Here is a 15,439-nt window from a genome sequence, read left to right as displayed (position 1 = left end):
TTAGGGAAACTGTACTGTAATAAAAAGATTTAAAAGCGAAAAAATATATCTTACTTTGTGATGTATGAACGAGCAGCTGGCAGTGTGTCTGGACTCTCTTTTAAGATAAACTGTCGTATACCCAAAATGTAATGCTCCAAGTACGATGGCCAGTAAATTTCTCTAACGTCAAACATGAATGTTTCCCGATCCTCCGGACTGAGTTGTTCACCCAGTCGTCGTACGTTGTCGTCTCTAAAATTCCACTGTTTCGTACTGAAATACTCCAAACACTTGGCGGCTTTGGAAAGTTTCGTCTGTACGCGGACCATTATAGGCCGCGAACCCTTGAGTCGAGCGAGACTATCTAAGATATACGCAGGTAGCGTATGCTGAAATATCACGCACAATTTATTTATTAACATGGAGCTATGACATCGACCATCCGGATACCAGAGCGCATCGTTCACTGGGTGTAACCGACAATATTTGAATGACAGGTCGACGAACTGCTTCCAGGTTATAGGATTTTGCTGACCGGTGCAACAGTTATAAATCGGAATGGTGTCGGTACGCTGCGTAGCGGTCCTCCATGCCGCGCAAATCATTAGGTTGATCACAATGTCGACGGGCACCAGATCCGCCACCTTATCTTCGTGACACAGCATAGTTCTGCAAGAAACGCGATTTCTAAGATAAATTTATTCAAAAATAATTCACAAAGATTATGAGCCATCATGCTACTAAAATAACAATATCTATAATTCAATAATAAACTATTCTCATTGGGGCGCTGAGTGGGTCGCCACTTAAATCAGTGATTGACTCGTGATCTATGGATCCGGGTTTGATCCCACTTGCGCCCCATATACATGATTTTTCATATTCGCCGTTCGGATTCGGCGTTAAACTGTAGGTCCTCACGAGTGTTGACAAACTCTAAGGAGTAAGAATGCAAACTACTACCAAATGCAAAAACATAAGCGAGCCTCTGCTCCTCGAAGAGGCTCTAAAGCTAAATTGATACGCATGGTACTGTGACCCTTCACAAATAGAGTCAAATAGAGTCGAAAAATCAAATCCGGGGAATATACTAAGAAGAAGAATTATTCTCATTCTATTATAATATACTGATATTATAATCGTTAATGATGGCTAGTCGTTGTGATTACCTGAAGAAACCTTTCCCAGCGGCGGCGATAATCCCTGTGGGGCCATTGCAATTGTCCACCCAACCGGCAACTGGTTCTCTATACGACGACAGTACGATCGATGGCCTGACAATCGCCACCGGTAAAGAACCTTTTTCCCGCTGGAGCATTCGCTCGGCCAATGCTTTGGTAAATGTGTATGTATTTGGTCGGCTGGCGATCAGATTCGGTGTAAATTCTTCAAACATTTTGTCATCCATCCACTCTGTCAAAGCGATCACCTGATCGGGTTCCCGTCCTACCGGATAAATCTCTTCGGCAACATCGTTCCGATCACAATTGCAGTATGCCGTTGATACATGAATGAATGCCTACGATCAAACAATTATATTTATCGTACATTCTTATACATACACATTGCGAAAGGTATAGACTATGAACGCCCATCTTTTGCCTTGTGTCGATCGAACGTGCGCTCCTAATGATGATAATGCGTAAAAATGTGTTGAGAAAGTTCCAAACAAAGTTTGAACACTTAAGAAAAAGAAAAGAAAAATACTTTAAAAAAGAACAAATATCATTGTCTGATGATCAATTATTCAGTGCAAAAAAATTAAGTTGTACAAACTCACTGCTCGCTGACTGTTACATAAAACTAAAAGAAATCATGGAAGTCATCAAAGACAATCACTTGCGACTTTTCAAACGCTTCATTTGAATATAAAATGCGTATGCATAAAATATTTATGTCTTTAATTTAAAACATCTTTTAAAACTTTTATAGTATCACTTTGACACTTTCATCATATTTCATTCACACTAATTCATTGATTAATCTACTGTTATCATGAAAACAAATGAATTGTTAAATTCATGTGAGATTGTTAAATGATGAACGATCGGTGTATGATTTAGGATAGAATCGCGCGATATAATTAGAGTGCAGAGTACAAATACACTCGTACATAAACCGGCTCTATTTACCTTTTAAAATTTGTTGACACAAATCGAATGTATTTCATTCTATTAAGCAGAAACTTAGACAGATTAGTTGTCGATTAATTAAAAATCGATGTAGTACATCACACACGAGCAAATAAAACGAAGCATTCGAAAGATTTTCGAGAGTATATATCTCGAATGTGTATCTTTCGAGATGAAGTAGAGATGTAAACCATCCATAGACAAAAGACACTGTAATCTTTCGTAAAGAGCACATTTGTAAAAAAGAAATCACTACAGATTAATTTTTTATTACGCAAATTCGATTTACAACTGCAAACTAATCTCGACTCAATGTGGCGTTTCGGTTGAATTGAACGAATTAGAAGAAAAATAATCTCTTACCTCCACATTATGCATGCGATTGCACAATTGAACCAATCTTTTGGTGCCCAACATATTTATGGTAACCGATAGCTTCAAAGCCTCATCAAATTTGACGGTAGCCGCTGAATGAAAAACGATCGATACGGATCTTATTAACATATTTTGATCATCTGCTGAAATGCCCAATTCTGGCTCCGTAATATCGCCAGCTACGGGTATGATTTTGGAAAGTTCGCCAGGAGAATCCCGCCGTAATTTTTCAAAAACCTGAAAATAATATGATTTTAATTTTTTCGAAAATGATCAAAATAAGTGATGAAAAAGAAAAATATTTACCGGTCCGTTTAAAAGTTCTTGTAACCTCTCTTGCACATTTTGACCCTTTTTAGGTCTCATTAAAAGATAGATGTTTTTGATATCCGGACACGATCTCAGTAGCTTCTCAACGAGAACCTTGCCCATAAAACCTGTTGCTCCAGTTATGAAAATCGACCTATCTCTGTAAAAATCCTTTATGGATGTGTACTCACTGCCAGCCATCGTGGCCATATCACTGTTTGCCGAACACGGGCCTTTAAAAAATATCAGAGATTAGAAAAAGACAAAAAATTTATATTTAAAATATAATTATTAATTTATTTAATTATTATTATGGTATATCCTACCTGAATTATTTCGTTCAATTTCTTTAAATTACTTTCAAATAGAAAGTATTTTACACTTCTCTGTTATCGTGAGAGTAACGTTGTCTTCCACGTTTCTACTTCCGTTTCTATATTTTTTACATGAAATCATAAATGTTAAATTTGACATTGAAATTCTATTGTAAAGATACTTTTCATTTTTTTTAAGATTATAAAACATGTACATGTAAATAAAATATCCAATAGAAATTTAATTTTACATTATTTGACGGATGTTTGCATAAATATAAAAATAAAATATAAAAATAAAAATATATTATCTATATAAAAGATTCGATTTTGTATTCCAAGTACTTTAGTTGTTTCTTCTTTTTTTATTTCAAATAAGTTTCATAGTTTTACGAAAAAAATATGAAGCGTGCAACACTTTTTTTCAACATTATTAATATTTTTTAAATATTAGGTGTTGGAATTAATTCGTAGCGTTTTACAAGTGATGGGAAGTACTTTCATTAATGTATTTTTTAATGCTCATGTGAAATAAATAACATTCTTTCATTAAAAAACGCTACGAATTAATTCCAACACCTAATAATTATACTAAAGGGATGTTGGAGCGACGTCAATTATCACAAATTGCAGTGCAATCAAAATCTTTGAATTGATTTTACAAATTAGCAAAATTTTTTTACAAAATTAAAATACGCACAAATAAAAAATCCGGGCATATCGATTTCATAAGAAAATAAAAGAAAAATTGAAAAATTTATTTTTGGTTCAAAATTTATTTTTGTGTAGTCAAAAGTTGCCACTACGAATGCTTCGAAGCATTTGATTAACCAATCGGAAGAAAAAATTTTAATTCATCAATCAAAAAATGTTTCGAAGTATCGTAGCGGCAACTCAATCGCATCCATAATCACCTGAGGTTAAATTAAAGTCGATATTAGTGTTTTTTATAAAAATAAAAAAAATCAGATAAAATGGAATATCGATGATCGCTATAACAAAAATTTATGAATTGCGAAATTTTCGAATTAATTAAATATCCACCGTATTCACTAGATCTGATCCCCAACAACTTTTTCCTAAGCTTAAGATTAAGCCTTCTATAATGTGCTTTTTATTTTCTGTTTCTCGTTTTTTGCTATTTTTTATCTTGTTTTTTTTTGCTTCTTATTCGGTTTTTGTTTTATATTGCTCGAGGTAAAAGTTAACGAATTTCGGAAGAAACAGAAAAATGATTGACATCGACTGGCACAAACGACTTTCAAACAACAAGCGTCCAAAATGGTTACAATTTTCACAGATACTTTGCAAACCATGTACAACCTGTCACAAAAAAGTTGCAACACTTTTTTTTCGATTTTGGGTTTTGAAATCACAATCAGTTTTGTTCATAGAACGGTTGAACGTAAATGGTTAGATCCATAAGAATCAATCGCTCGGAGCAAACTGTATTCCAAAATTCATCGAAAAAAACAAATGTTACAACTTTCTATAACCGATTGTATAATTGTAATAGTATTCATAGAATACTATCAAATCAATAGAATATCAGGTTTTATAGAATATCAGATTTTGATGAGTAATGCCATGTTCATGTTGAGGCTCAAAACTTTTCAAATAATCCTCGTATATGTAATATATTGGGTCATCTAAAAAGTATCCGCGGTTTTTGTCACTAGATGGCGTTGACATCAACACCATCTAGTGACAAAAAACCGCGGATACTTTTTAGATGACCCAATATATGTATTTTATATTTATATGAGTAGTAGAAGTATTCAACGGACCTCAGATTATTTGAACAAACTATCTTCAATTTGTAAAACTAAGATTAAAAGCCTAGAAAAAATATATTAGTTTGAATGTAATTTACGTAAATATGTATGCTTAGCAAAAATTTAGAACAGAGGAGAGAATAATTGGATAAGGACAGATGTATGCGTTTGAGTGAGACAGAACGATATATAAGAAACTGAGTTTGGAATTAAAAAGTCTGTCAATTATTAATTAATCAACATCGATTAAGTTCGACCGTCGCTTCAGCATCTCCAAAAAATAAATTTTTTTATTTTTTTTTGAAATTTTAGTATTATAACAATAAAAAATAATTTCCAAAATTATAAAAATAAAATAAATTGAGCTCTCGAGATAAAAAAAGATAAAAAGTGTAATGACGAATAAGCAATAACCAACGCAATTGTTCATGCGTAATAATTAACAAATGTATTATTCTAAACGTTACATATAAATGAGAAAAATTGGACGTTTCGGCTCCATTCGAGCCATCAGCAATGTCCTATGATAGATTGTAATTAATCATACCGAATAATGTATGTTTAAAAAGCAAAAACTAAAAAATTATTTCCAGACATTTCCATTAGTGATATAAAAACAAATAAAAAATACTGATATTAAAATAATTTTTTGTTCAAGTCTTAAATCACTAGTAAAATATTTTTTTAATATTATTTTTAAATGCGATTTAAAATAATCTGTAATTGTTTTCGTTACTTTTTCATTATTTTGAAAATATATGCAATACATTCTTAACGTTACCTGTTTTATTCCACCAATGACTTTCCTGATCTTGCTTTGATGACTGCTTTTAATTTGTTTGGTTCTTGTGAGAAACGACGTGGTGGTGAGAGCTCTTATAGATAAAGATATTGCGTATGACACAATGGCTCCTTTTTAAATATGTATATGTTGTACGGTGATTCTTCAAGTGACTTGCGATTAGATTCAGTGTCCATCGAATTCATATCGTGTCCTTTGCTGGCAAACTCGTTGTCTCTGAATACAAAATAAGCGAGATCTTTTTCTGAGATTCCGAATTACGCGTACGTCATTTAATCAATAAATTAAATTTACTCAAAAAAATTTTAAAAAGATATATATTTTTTTAATTTTTGACATAAATTTAATTTAATTAAAATATTCTTGTGCACAGTCTCGTGTTATAATAGTGCTATGAGAAACAATATCTAAATACATTTATGTATCAAATAATGAGAACTTTTTTAATTGTAAAATTAATTTAAGGATTTAAATTATAAAAATTTGAAGTAAGATTAAATTTAAAAAATTGATAATTATAAGGGCTATTTGCACCACGCTGAATATTATGTGCAAAATTTGAATCACAAACTTTATTTAATAAACAATAAGATAGAAAACAAGACCGTTTATATTAAATAACATTACAATCCGAAGCGCCACTACGGTCTAAGTATTAAGATGTTGAACTAATATATATATTATTCAAACGAATGAATTAATTTCAGAAATAATAATTACGTGTCGATATGGTTGTCGACATTAACGCAATTAATCTGAAATGTAATAATCCCCCCAAAATTCCCCAAATTAATCTTAAAAAACTGTAATAAACAGTAAACTTTTTTTATTGTTATTTAATATAAACGGTCTTGTTTCCTATCTTATTGTTTATAAACGCGCGCTGAAATAATGCGTATAAACATAAAAATTTTGGGGGGATTATTACATTTCAGATTAATTGCGTTAATGTCGACAACCATATCGACACGTAATTATTATTTCTGAAATTAATTCATTCGTTTGAATAATATATATATTAGTTCAACATCTTAATACTTAGACCGTAGTGGCGCTTCGGATTGTAATTTTATTTAATAAACTTTATCGCAACAAACATTTCGATCTTTTTAACATGGTCATCATCAGTGTATACTTTCAAATATGTCTATCGGTCGGGCGAATAAATTAAAAATAAAAATTGATAAAATTACATAAGTGTTAATTAGCCAAAAGAACAAATATTTTTTTTGTTTTACACTATTTCTATGTATAAATATATTGCCATATTGATCTCTCATGAGATCATCAAATCGTCCAACTCAAGGATATATGGCTCCTTAACTATTGTCTCTTTTATGGGAACATAAACAAATTAATACATATAAAAAATAAGAGCATAAAAAATCACAGCACAAGTTATAGTTTGTGATATTTAATTATTATTACATTAATTAAAACATTAAACGTTTCGGCCACAATCTGGCCATCTTCAGTAATTCAATAATATTCTTAACACGCAGAGTTACATCTAGTTGACATTAAATTCAACAGTTGAGAGTTGTAATTAAATAAACATGTTCTTTTATATGTGAAGATGCTTCATACAGTAATGTTACAACGTCAATTGTCATATCAAGAAAAGTGTAGAACAAGAATTTCCAGATTCTAAATAAAATTGTATATATTAAAATCTTCTAGTCGGAATATAAAGAAATAGAATCATTACCTGTTTTACAGCAAAAAAACCAAACGATGAATCTCCAGTATTTCTTTTACACAGTTAGAATTTTGTCGTGACATGTGTTGTTATTTGTCCTATCATATACTTTACCACTATTTATATATCTGAGTCAAAAATTTTTAGAAAGTTCTAGAATTGTTTATTAACGGAAAGAGACATCCTTCTTTAGAAGAGGAAAATAAACCTCAGGCAAACCTACCGTGTCATTTTGCTTATTGATATCACTTGTTTGTCTTTTTATATGTATCATTTCCGAAATTCTTCTTTTCGCTAAAGATTGTTCTATATCTAAAATTCTTATATTATCCCAATCTAATTCATGCATCTCATTCATACGGTGACGTGAAACCACAGAAATTTCGGAAGAAGGTTTTCTTATATCGGCCTTATGTTCTTTAATCCGAGTTTTTAATTTCCTTTTAGTTTGGCTAACATAAGACGATTCACAGTTTAAGCAATTAATTTTATAAACTACTCCGCATTGGTCATCCTTAGGCAAAGAATCCTTTCCTGTCTTAATAAATGTATTCAATTTATTCATAGGTTTATAAGCTATATTAAAACCGTACACATGTGAAAGTTTTTTAAATTTTTCCGAAACTTTGCCCAAATATGGTATCGTGAAAAATTTTTTTGAAGTAACATTAGAGTCACATTCATTATTAATTTCTTTACGATTTTGATCTAAATTAGTTCTGTTTTCCAACGTTTTAATTCTATTATTTATTGTAGAAAATATAAACTTTAAAGGATAACCATTACTTAGAAACGTGTGAATTAATTCAGAGATGTTTTTTTCATGAAATTTAGGATGGGATAAGAATAGAATTCTATCAAATTGCCCAATAATAACTCCCCTTTTATGTTCTAATGGATGATTCGAAAAATAATTAAGATATCTCCCAGAATTGGTAGGTTTTTTATAAATATCGAAGATGATATTTCCTTCCTGTCTCATTAATTTAACATCTAGAAAATGTACTTGTATGCCGTTATCATGCCAAAGTCCACAGTAAATTTAAGCCTTTCATGATGAGTTAAACAATTCTAGAACTCCTTCAACTTTTTCTTTGTGTATAGCTAATACAATATCGTCCACATAACGAAAATAAAAAGATGAATTAATGTTATTCTTGATAATGATTTCTTGTTCAAAATCTTGTAAAACAATGTTTGCCAGTATGGGGGACAAAGAAGAACCCATTGGCATGCCAAAAATCTGTTTAAATATTTTATTATCAAAACTAAAAAATGTAGAATTAATTATAATCATAATTGCTTTGATAAATTCATGTAAAGGAATCGAAGTCTTATTCTCCATAAAATTCCACCTACGTTCAATGCTTTTTGATACTAATTCGGTCGGAATATTCGTGTACATGGAGACCACGTCAAATGATATAATGTACTAACATTTGTATCAATTGCTTTACCATTGAGTTTATTTACTAAATCAAAGCTGTTTTTAATAAAACTGAAATTTTTTATATTATTATTGTCAATGATTTCTTTTAAGAAAGTCGCCAGTGGATAAAAAGCACTATTAATACAACTGACAATTAATCTTAAAGGGTGACCTTCTTTGTGAATTTTTGGCAAACCATAAGATCTCGGAAGTTCGCCGTCCGAAACGTACAATTTTTTATATAAATTAGAATCAATGTACCCCTTATTTTTCCAATTTTTTAATAATTTACCAATTTCAACAGTTATTTTCTTCGTGGGATCTTTTTTGATTGAATCGTATGTAGTATGATCATTAAGAATCTCATACATTTTTTCTTTATAGCTATCACGACTCATAATTACGGTGGTATTCCCTTTATCCGCTCTAGTAATTAAAATATCAGGATTCTCTGAGATGAATCGCTTAACTTCTCTTACACCTTCATAGACAAATTATATTCTCATAGGTACTATAATGGGAAAGTAAATATCGAGTAATAGGTAACAACATATGAAAAGAAATATATATAATATATTAATATAATTATATATATATATATATATATATATAATTATATTAATATATATCGTAAATCGAATAATTTTGTGATTACACTACACGAAATTCTTTCTAATTCATTTTTCGCAAATCACAATATCTGATCGATTTAAATGAACGTCAAGCACAGAGTAGTAGTCACTTATTTCACTGAAATTTAGTGTGTAATCCTCTAAGAGCCAAATACTAAAAATAATCTCGATATGTACTGGTGATGTCATATTTTAGACTTTGCTCAGACTTATCCACCCACGTATATATTGGAATGTCTCGAGCAGAGGTAAAATATAAATATAAATATTTTAAGTAGGAAATAGAAGATTCACTCTTAGGGACAGGCGCGCCGCGCCGTTCGCGGTTCGAACTTAGAGGGAGCTCGCGACGATGAGCGAAGCGCTTGCTCCACTTCCCGCGCACTAAGCTATCGATAACGGATATTCGACGCTTTAGAAATAATATCTCGATTGCGAAAATTGGAAAATGAAGAATTGTTGAAAAAAACTCAGTTTAATTCGTTCTGAAGCGTGCACACGTATATACAAAAAAATGTTATTATATATTGGGTCATCTAAAAAGTATCCGCGGTTTTTTGTGACTAGATGTGTGTTGATGGTCATACTATATATCTAGTGACAAAGTACCGCGGATAATTTTTAGACCCAATATATACGTAAATTTTACTTGTTTCAAGTAAATAATAAGTATTTTTAAATTATCAAGAAAATTCTTTGTAATGATATAATCGTTACTCAAAAGAAGAAGAATAAAAATTGCGTTCTCTCTTAGCACTAAAATGATATTTTTCTGCATTTTTCTACACTACCGCTCATGGAAATCCGGACATCCACATAAATTTCATCGAATGATCGTATAAAAAATTAAGACATAAAACAACAATTGTATTTTTTAAATATATTTTAGATCACTTCTACATATACAATTGCAAAAGTTTTATAAATTATTTTTAATTTTATGTGCCAAAATTGAATTAAAAATATTTTATAAAGCTTTTGCTAATCTATCCCCCACTACGGGGATAAGCTGACAACATACATAGCGTGAGCCCATATTTGTATTCTCTGATCGAATTTTTGAAATTTATTAATTACAATAGCAATGTTGTACGAAGTAAAGACAATACTTTTTGACATATAAAATTAAAACTAATTTATAAATTTTGCAATTGTTAGTATTGCATATAAGAGATTCAAAATATATTTCAAAAATAATACATTGCTGTTTTATAAAGTCTAAATTTTTTAAATGATCATTCAATAAAATATATGTCTAAACTTCCATGAGCGGTAGGAGTATACAAAATATCTTGTTCCTGCGGGCAAGTATACATCGAAGAAATTGAGAAAATGATCAACCTACGAATAAAAGAACAGCAATGTGATGTCAAGCTAAAACACGCCACGCAGTCAGTGTTGTCAGAACACAACATCGAAACAGGACATCAAATACTTTGACAAAAAGACCACAATAGGCCAACATTACATCATACTTTCCGAGAAAATATAGAGAAGCAATAGAGATACAAAAAAATCCCTAACAATCTAAATAGAGATAATGGCTACAACATAAATAAAATACAGAAAACCATTCTCCAGGTTATTGAAAACCAACCAATTTCCTCCACCTTGCCCTTCCCCTCACCTACATATATATCCGACAGGTATGACGCGATGCACATATTACTAATTAAAATTATTATTATTATCCATCTCTATAGGATATACAAAATTCATTTTTTAAATACGAAATATAAATATTTCGGATTTCCAATATTTTTTTCATAATAATAGACAGTACAAAGTTCTTACTGATATAGTTCGTTTACTTTAAACATAATAAATAATACTTAAATTAAGTTTTTAATAGATGCGGCGTATATACCGGAGTTACCCTAATATTGCGACACAGCGTAACGTTAGCAAGTACATTATTTTGCTTCACATTTATATAATTTATTTATCCATGCATTCTAACATATTTTCAAACACCCTGAAAAACGGAAATTGAATTCATTATGAATAATAATTTTAATTAGTAATATATGCATCGCGTCAGCGTACCGTATCTGTCGGATATATATGCAATTATTATAAAGCGGTATAATAAAAGAAAAGAAGTAAGAATCGAAATCACGAAAGAACGTATAAGTACTGTTATGAGCGAGACGCACCATAATATGTCAGGTTCGATAACAGTCTTCTGGTCAAACTTTATTCAACGATGATACAGGCAAACTTCTACATTAAGTCGGAGATGCGTTATTAACAACTTACGAGAACAGACTGACTCGATCAGAACTAGAGGGATCTCTTAGATCTTCACTACGACAAAAGAGGTGGAAATTTCGATAAATTTTAACCAATAACGTGACAACATTTTCGAGTATCAAAAATATACTTGATGGAGATGAAAGAAACTGATATATGAGTGTCGAACTGATATATGACTTAAGAATTTAGAGACGAGTCATAAGATATCTGTATGATTGAATATTCAAGACGAGTCTTAAGGGTAAATAAAAAAAGACTAAAAAAATAATATATAATATATTATAGGACCCTATATATGTGGTAATACAAACTATAGAAATTAAGTCTTAAATGGGGTAAATCCTGGATCTTAAATGCTTATATAATTCTTTTCTTGATTCGGAAAAGATCCGGGTTCGACTCCTGAGATAAAATTTTTCGCAATACAAATTAATTATTTATATATTTTAATATTTAACATTTTTTTATGCTTATTCGCATTTTCGGAACAATCTTAATAATATTGGAACATATTAAAATCTGTAAATAATTAATTCTTATTGCAAAAAATATTATCTCGGCCGGAAGTCGAATGCATTTTGTGCGAGCGTCCTAAGCCTTTAGACTACCATCAAAAATTTGTTAAATTGTTAGTCAATTTAACTGGTAATATTACTGCAGTAGTTTAGTAGAGTTAGTGTTTTCAAGACCGAAAAATCATTTCGGCGCGCGTTTCTGGGAACTACATACGTAGTATATAAATTCACACAAGAATCATACAAGCATTTAAGATCCAGCTAGATCGTTTAAGATTGATTTCTACTAAAAAAAAAATAGGTGAAAGCATAAATAGCAGGAAGTTTTATCAGGAATGTTTAGGAAAAAAATATGTAGAAGAACTTTATGTTAAAAACATGACATTAATAAAAATGACGTAACAGCTTGCCAAACAATTTGCGAGTGGTATGATCTAACGTAAAGAGATTAGGGACTATGTTCCAAAATTGACTGCCTGTACTGAAAATTTATAATGCACGTAATGTAAACTGTCGCATTTTCAGTGCTATCAATAAATTTGGAACACAGCATTCATATTCGGACTTTATACAGATTTTAAAAGAGATATCTCCGACGAAAGTGAGTCGCGAAATGTATCTGTCTCCTGGACGAGCAGACAAGCTAACAAAATATTGGTTATTTCATTGCGTAATATTAACATAATGTAATATTATCTTACGGTGTAATATCACTATTTATATATATGATAAGATATAAAACCGCATTTTTTTCTCTCCCGCTTAAATCACATCATGGAGAAAAGGGTAAAGATTCACGACTTGAGAAAGAACAGACGAAAGAAACGAACAGTGGAAGTTTTTGACAAAAAAAAATCGTCATGATAAGAATGACGAAAAAATGGATGCTATATTTTCCGATCCTCGATCTCCTCATGTTCGACGTCGCGTTACGTGCGGATAATTGCCGACGACTTACTGAAGTGACGTGCGTGAGTTCACAATGCGACTTGAATTTATGTAACCGTTGCGGCTTGAACACTGCCATAGCGGATACATCATAAAAGCGATCACGATTCAAAAACAAAATCGAAAAAAAACGAAGTTGTATTATCATTGCAATACACTGCATTACAAGATTTCTGGTTATGAATACCTAATAATTTTTAGCTATCGAAAAATAATCGAAAAAATATAGAGTTAAAAAAAAGTTCATTATTCATAGATTTAAAAAATTAAAGGCCTTATTTTTCAAAAATTCAATAAATTTAAACTTTTTTCTTTTTAGAGTTCAGCTCTTGTAGATATTATAATTCTTTGATTTATTCTTTGGAGCCTGTCAATTCTTTTTATTGTATGTTTTCTTTTTAAACAAGAAATTTCTTTTTTTATGAAGTAAAATACATAAGAATAATCATCATAGATATTGAGAAATAAAACTTTATACATTAATATATTGTATTATTTTGATATTAAATATTGTCAAAATAAAATTTATTATTTTAATATATTACTTAAAATTACTATCATTTAATACATAAATAAAACGAGGACTTCATTACATTTATATTATAAAAAAATATTTAAATTCTCACAGATATACATATGTTATAAATTTGTGTTTTATATACATGCATGTATGTATATATATATTAGGTGTTGGAATTAATTCGTAGCGTTTTACAAGTGATGGGAAGTATTTTCATTAATGTATTTTTTAATGCTCATGTGAAATAAATAACATTCTTTCATTAAAAAACGCTACGAATTAATTCCAACACCTAATATATATATATTACAGCAATATATATATATATATATATATATATATATATATATATATTACATACACTTTAAATCTGTAGCAATGAAAATTTTACTGTTAACAAAAGTGAGTAGCAAAGTGCATTGCTTTAAGTATGGATTTTCACTGCTTTGAAGTTAGTCTGTCTACTCTTACATAAAGGAGTGGATTATTTCATTCGATTAATCGAAGTGGTTTAAAACATTATGGCCACAACACAAACTTTTGCATAACGCATAATGCATAGTATATAAGAAAATCAACCAATCAAAATTCTTCTTTTCCATGGAATAAGAGAAAAAGAAAAATTCTGATTAGTTGATTCGTTTATGCACTATGCGTTATGCGTCATGCAAAAGTACTGCGGCCTTTAGTTGATAATGCATTGCAAGATGCATTGAATGTTACTGCAAGGAGTGAATTAGTGACATAGCGCACCGTTTGTCGCATGTTGGTCGTTACGGGCGAGACGCTCTTGAGAGAGAGAGGGAGGGGGGAGGGAGGGGGGGGAGAGAGAGAGAGAGACATATAAATATGAGACAGAATAAAATAATTAAAAATAAAATAATTAAAAATAAGGTTAATAGATTGATAGCATGCTCTGTTCAAAATCTGTCTCCGGTCTCCGTAGGCTTTGTTGTTTAGATTTGGAATGACATTGTTCTATCATTATTTTAATCCCCAAATTCACTTCTTTTTGAAATAAATTTTTCATTCTAATTATCAAATGGATTTTCCATTTCCATCTTGCAATAAAATTCACTATCAATAACATTGGCGCAATAACTAATGCTTGTATTGAAATTTCAATTTAATACAGTAAAATTTCATTGCTATAGATTTAGAGAGTATATTTATACATAAATATATAACATAACAAATTCAAAACGGAGTTTCCAAAAATTAAAGGGGTAATTAAATGGAATTTTTGAAAAAAAACATCTCCTTTTAATGTATCCTTATAATCTTCTTTTTAATGTAAAAAGCTCTACAAGAAATATCTTGTATCAATTGTTAAAATAAAATTGACCAAAATTTGTTCTCCTGTTGTAATTCGCATGACGTATCTATATATCAAGTGACCTTTGAGAAAATACATGGAATTGACGAATTAAATCAATCGTTATGAGAATGGCTCGAATCAAGCTAAATTTCCCAGAAAATCGCAAGACTATATTTTATAGATATATATATATATATATATATATATATATATATATATATATATACACTGACACACACACACACACACACACACACACACACACACATTTTTCTATATTATAAAAAATTTGTAGTTGCTTTAAAAAAATTATATAATTTGCAATATGCAACTACATATCAAGTTTGAAAAACTATACTATGTATAATATTTTCTTTATGCGAATTGATTCATCTTATTATTCTGTATATATAAAAGTATTAAGGTACAGTTA

The 15,439-nt window shown here is 30.3% G+C and overlaps 1 protein-coding gene across 7 annotated transcripts in view; it reads right to left on the bottom strand.

Moving 5' to 3' along the window:
• The window catches only part of LOC105149754 (fatty acyl-CoA reductase 1), a 37,531-nt gene that overhangs the window by 3,449 nt on the left and 18,643 nt on the right, over positions 1–15,439 (bottom strand). For 4 of the 7 annotated variants that reach the window (XM_011062382.2, XM_087408807.1, XM_087408809.1 and 1 more), the window contains 6 exons: positions 5,669–5,905; positions 3,125–3,231; positions 2,796–3,031; positions 2,478–2,726; positions 1,152–1,501; positions 55–651 (listed from right to left, as the gene is read on the bottom strand). In XM_011062382.2, the coding sequence (XP_011060684.2) occupies positions 55–651; positions 1,152–1,501; positions 2,478–2,726; positions 2,796–3,008 (1,409 nt within the window). In that variant the 5' untranslated portion in view covers positions 3,009–3,031; positions 3,125–3,231; positions 5,669–5,905. Of the gene's footprint in view, positions 1–54; positions 652–1,151; positions 1,502–2,477; positions 2,727–2,795; positions 3,032–3,124; positions 3,232–5,668; positions 5,906–7,397; positions 8,808–11,605; positions 11,734–15,439 lie in introns of those variants that run through there. The other 3 variants (XM_087408815.1, XM_087408804.1, XM_087408819.1) reach the window with 3 other exon arrangements.

Source organism: Acromyrmex echinatior, chromosome 1 (assembly GCF_024713525.1).
Source record: "Acromyrmex echinatior isolate Ae372 chromosome 1, ASM2471352v2, whole genome shotgun sequence".
NCBI classification, from domain to species: Eukaryota; Metazoa; Arthropoda; class Insecta; order Hymenoptera; family Formicidae; genus Acromyrmex; species Acromyrmex echinatior.
This window is presented reverse-complemented; position numbering and strand designations above follow the sequence as displayed.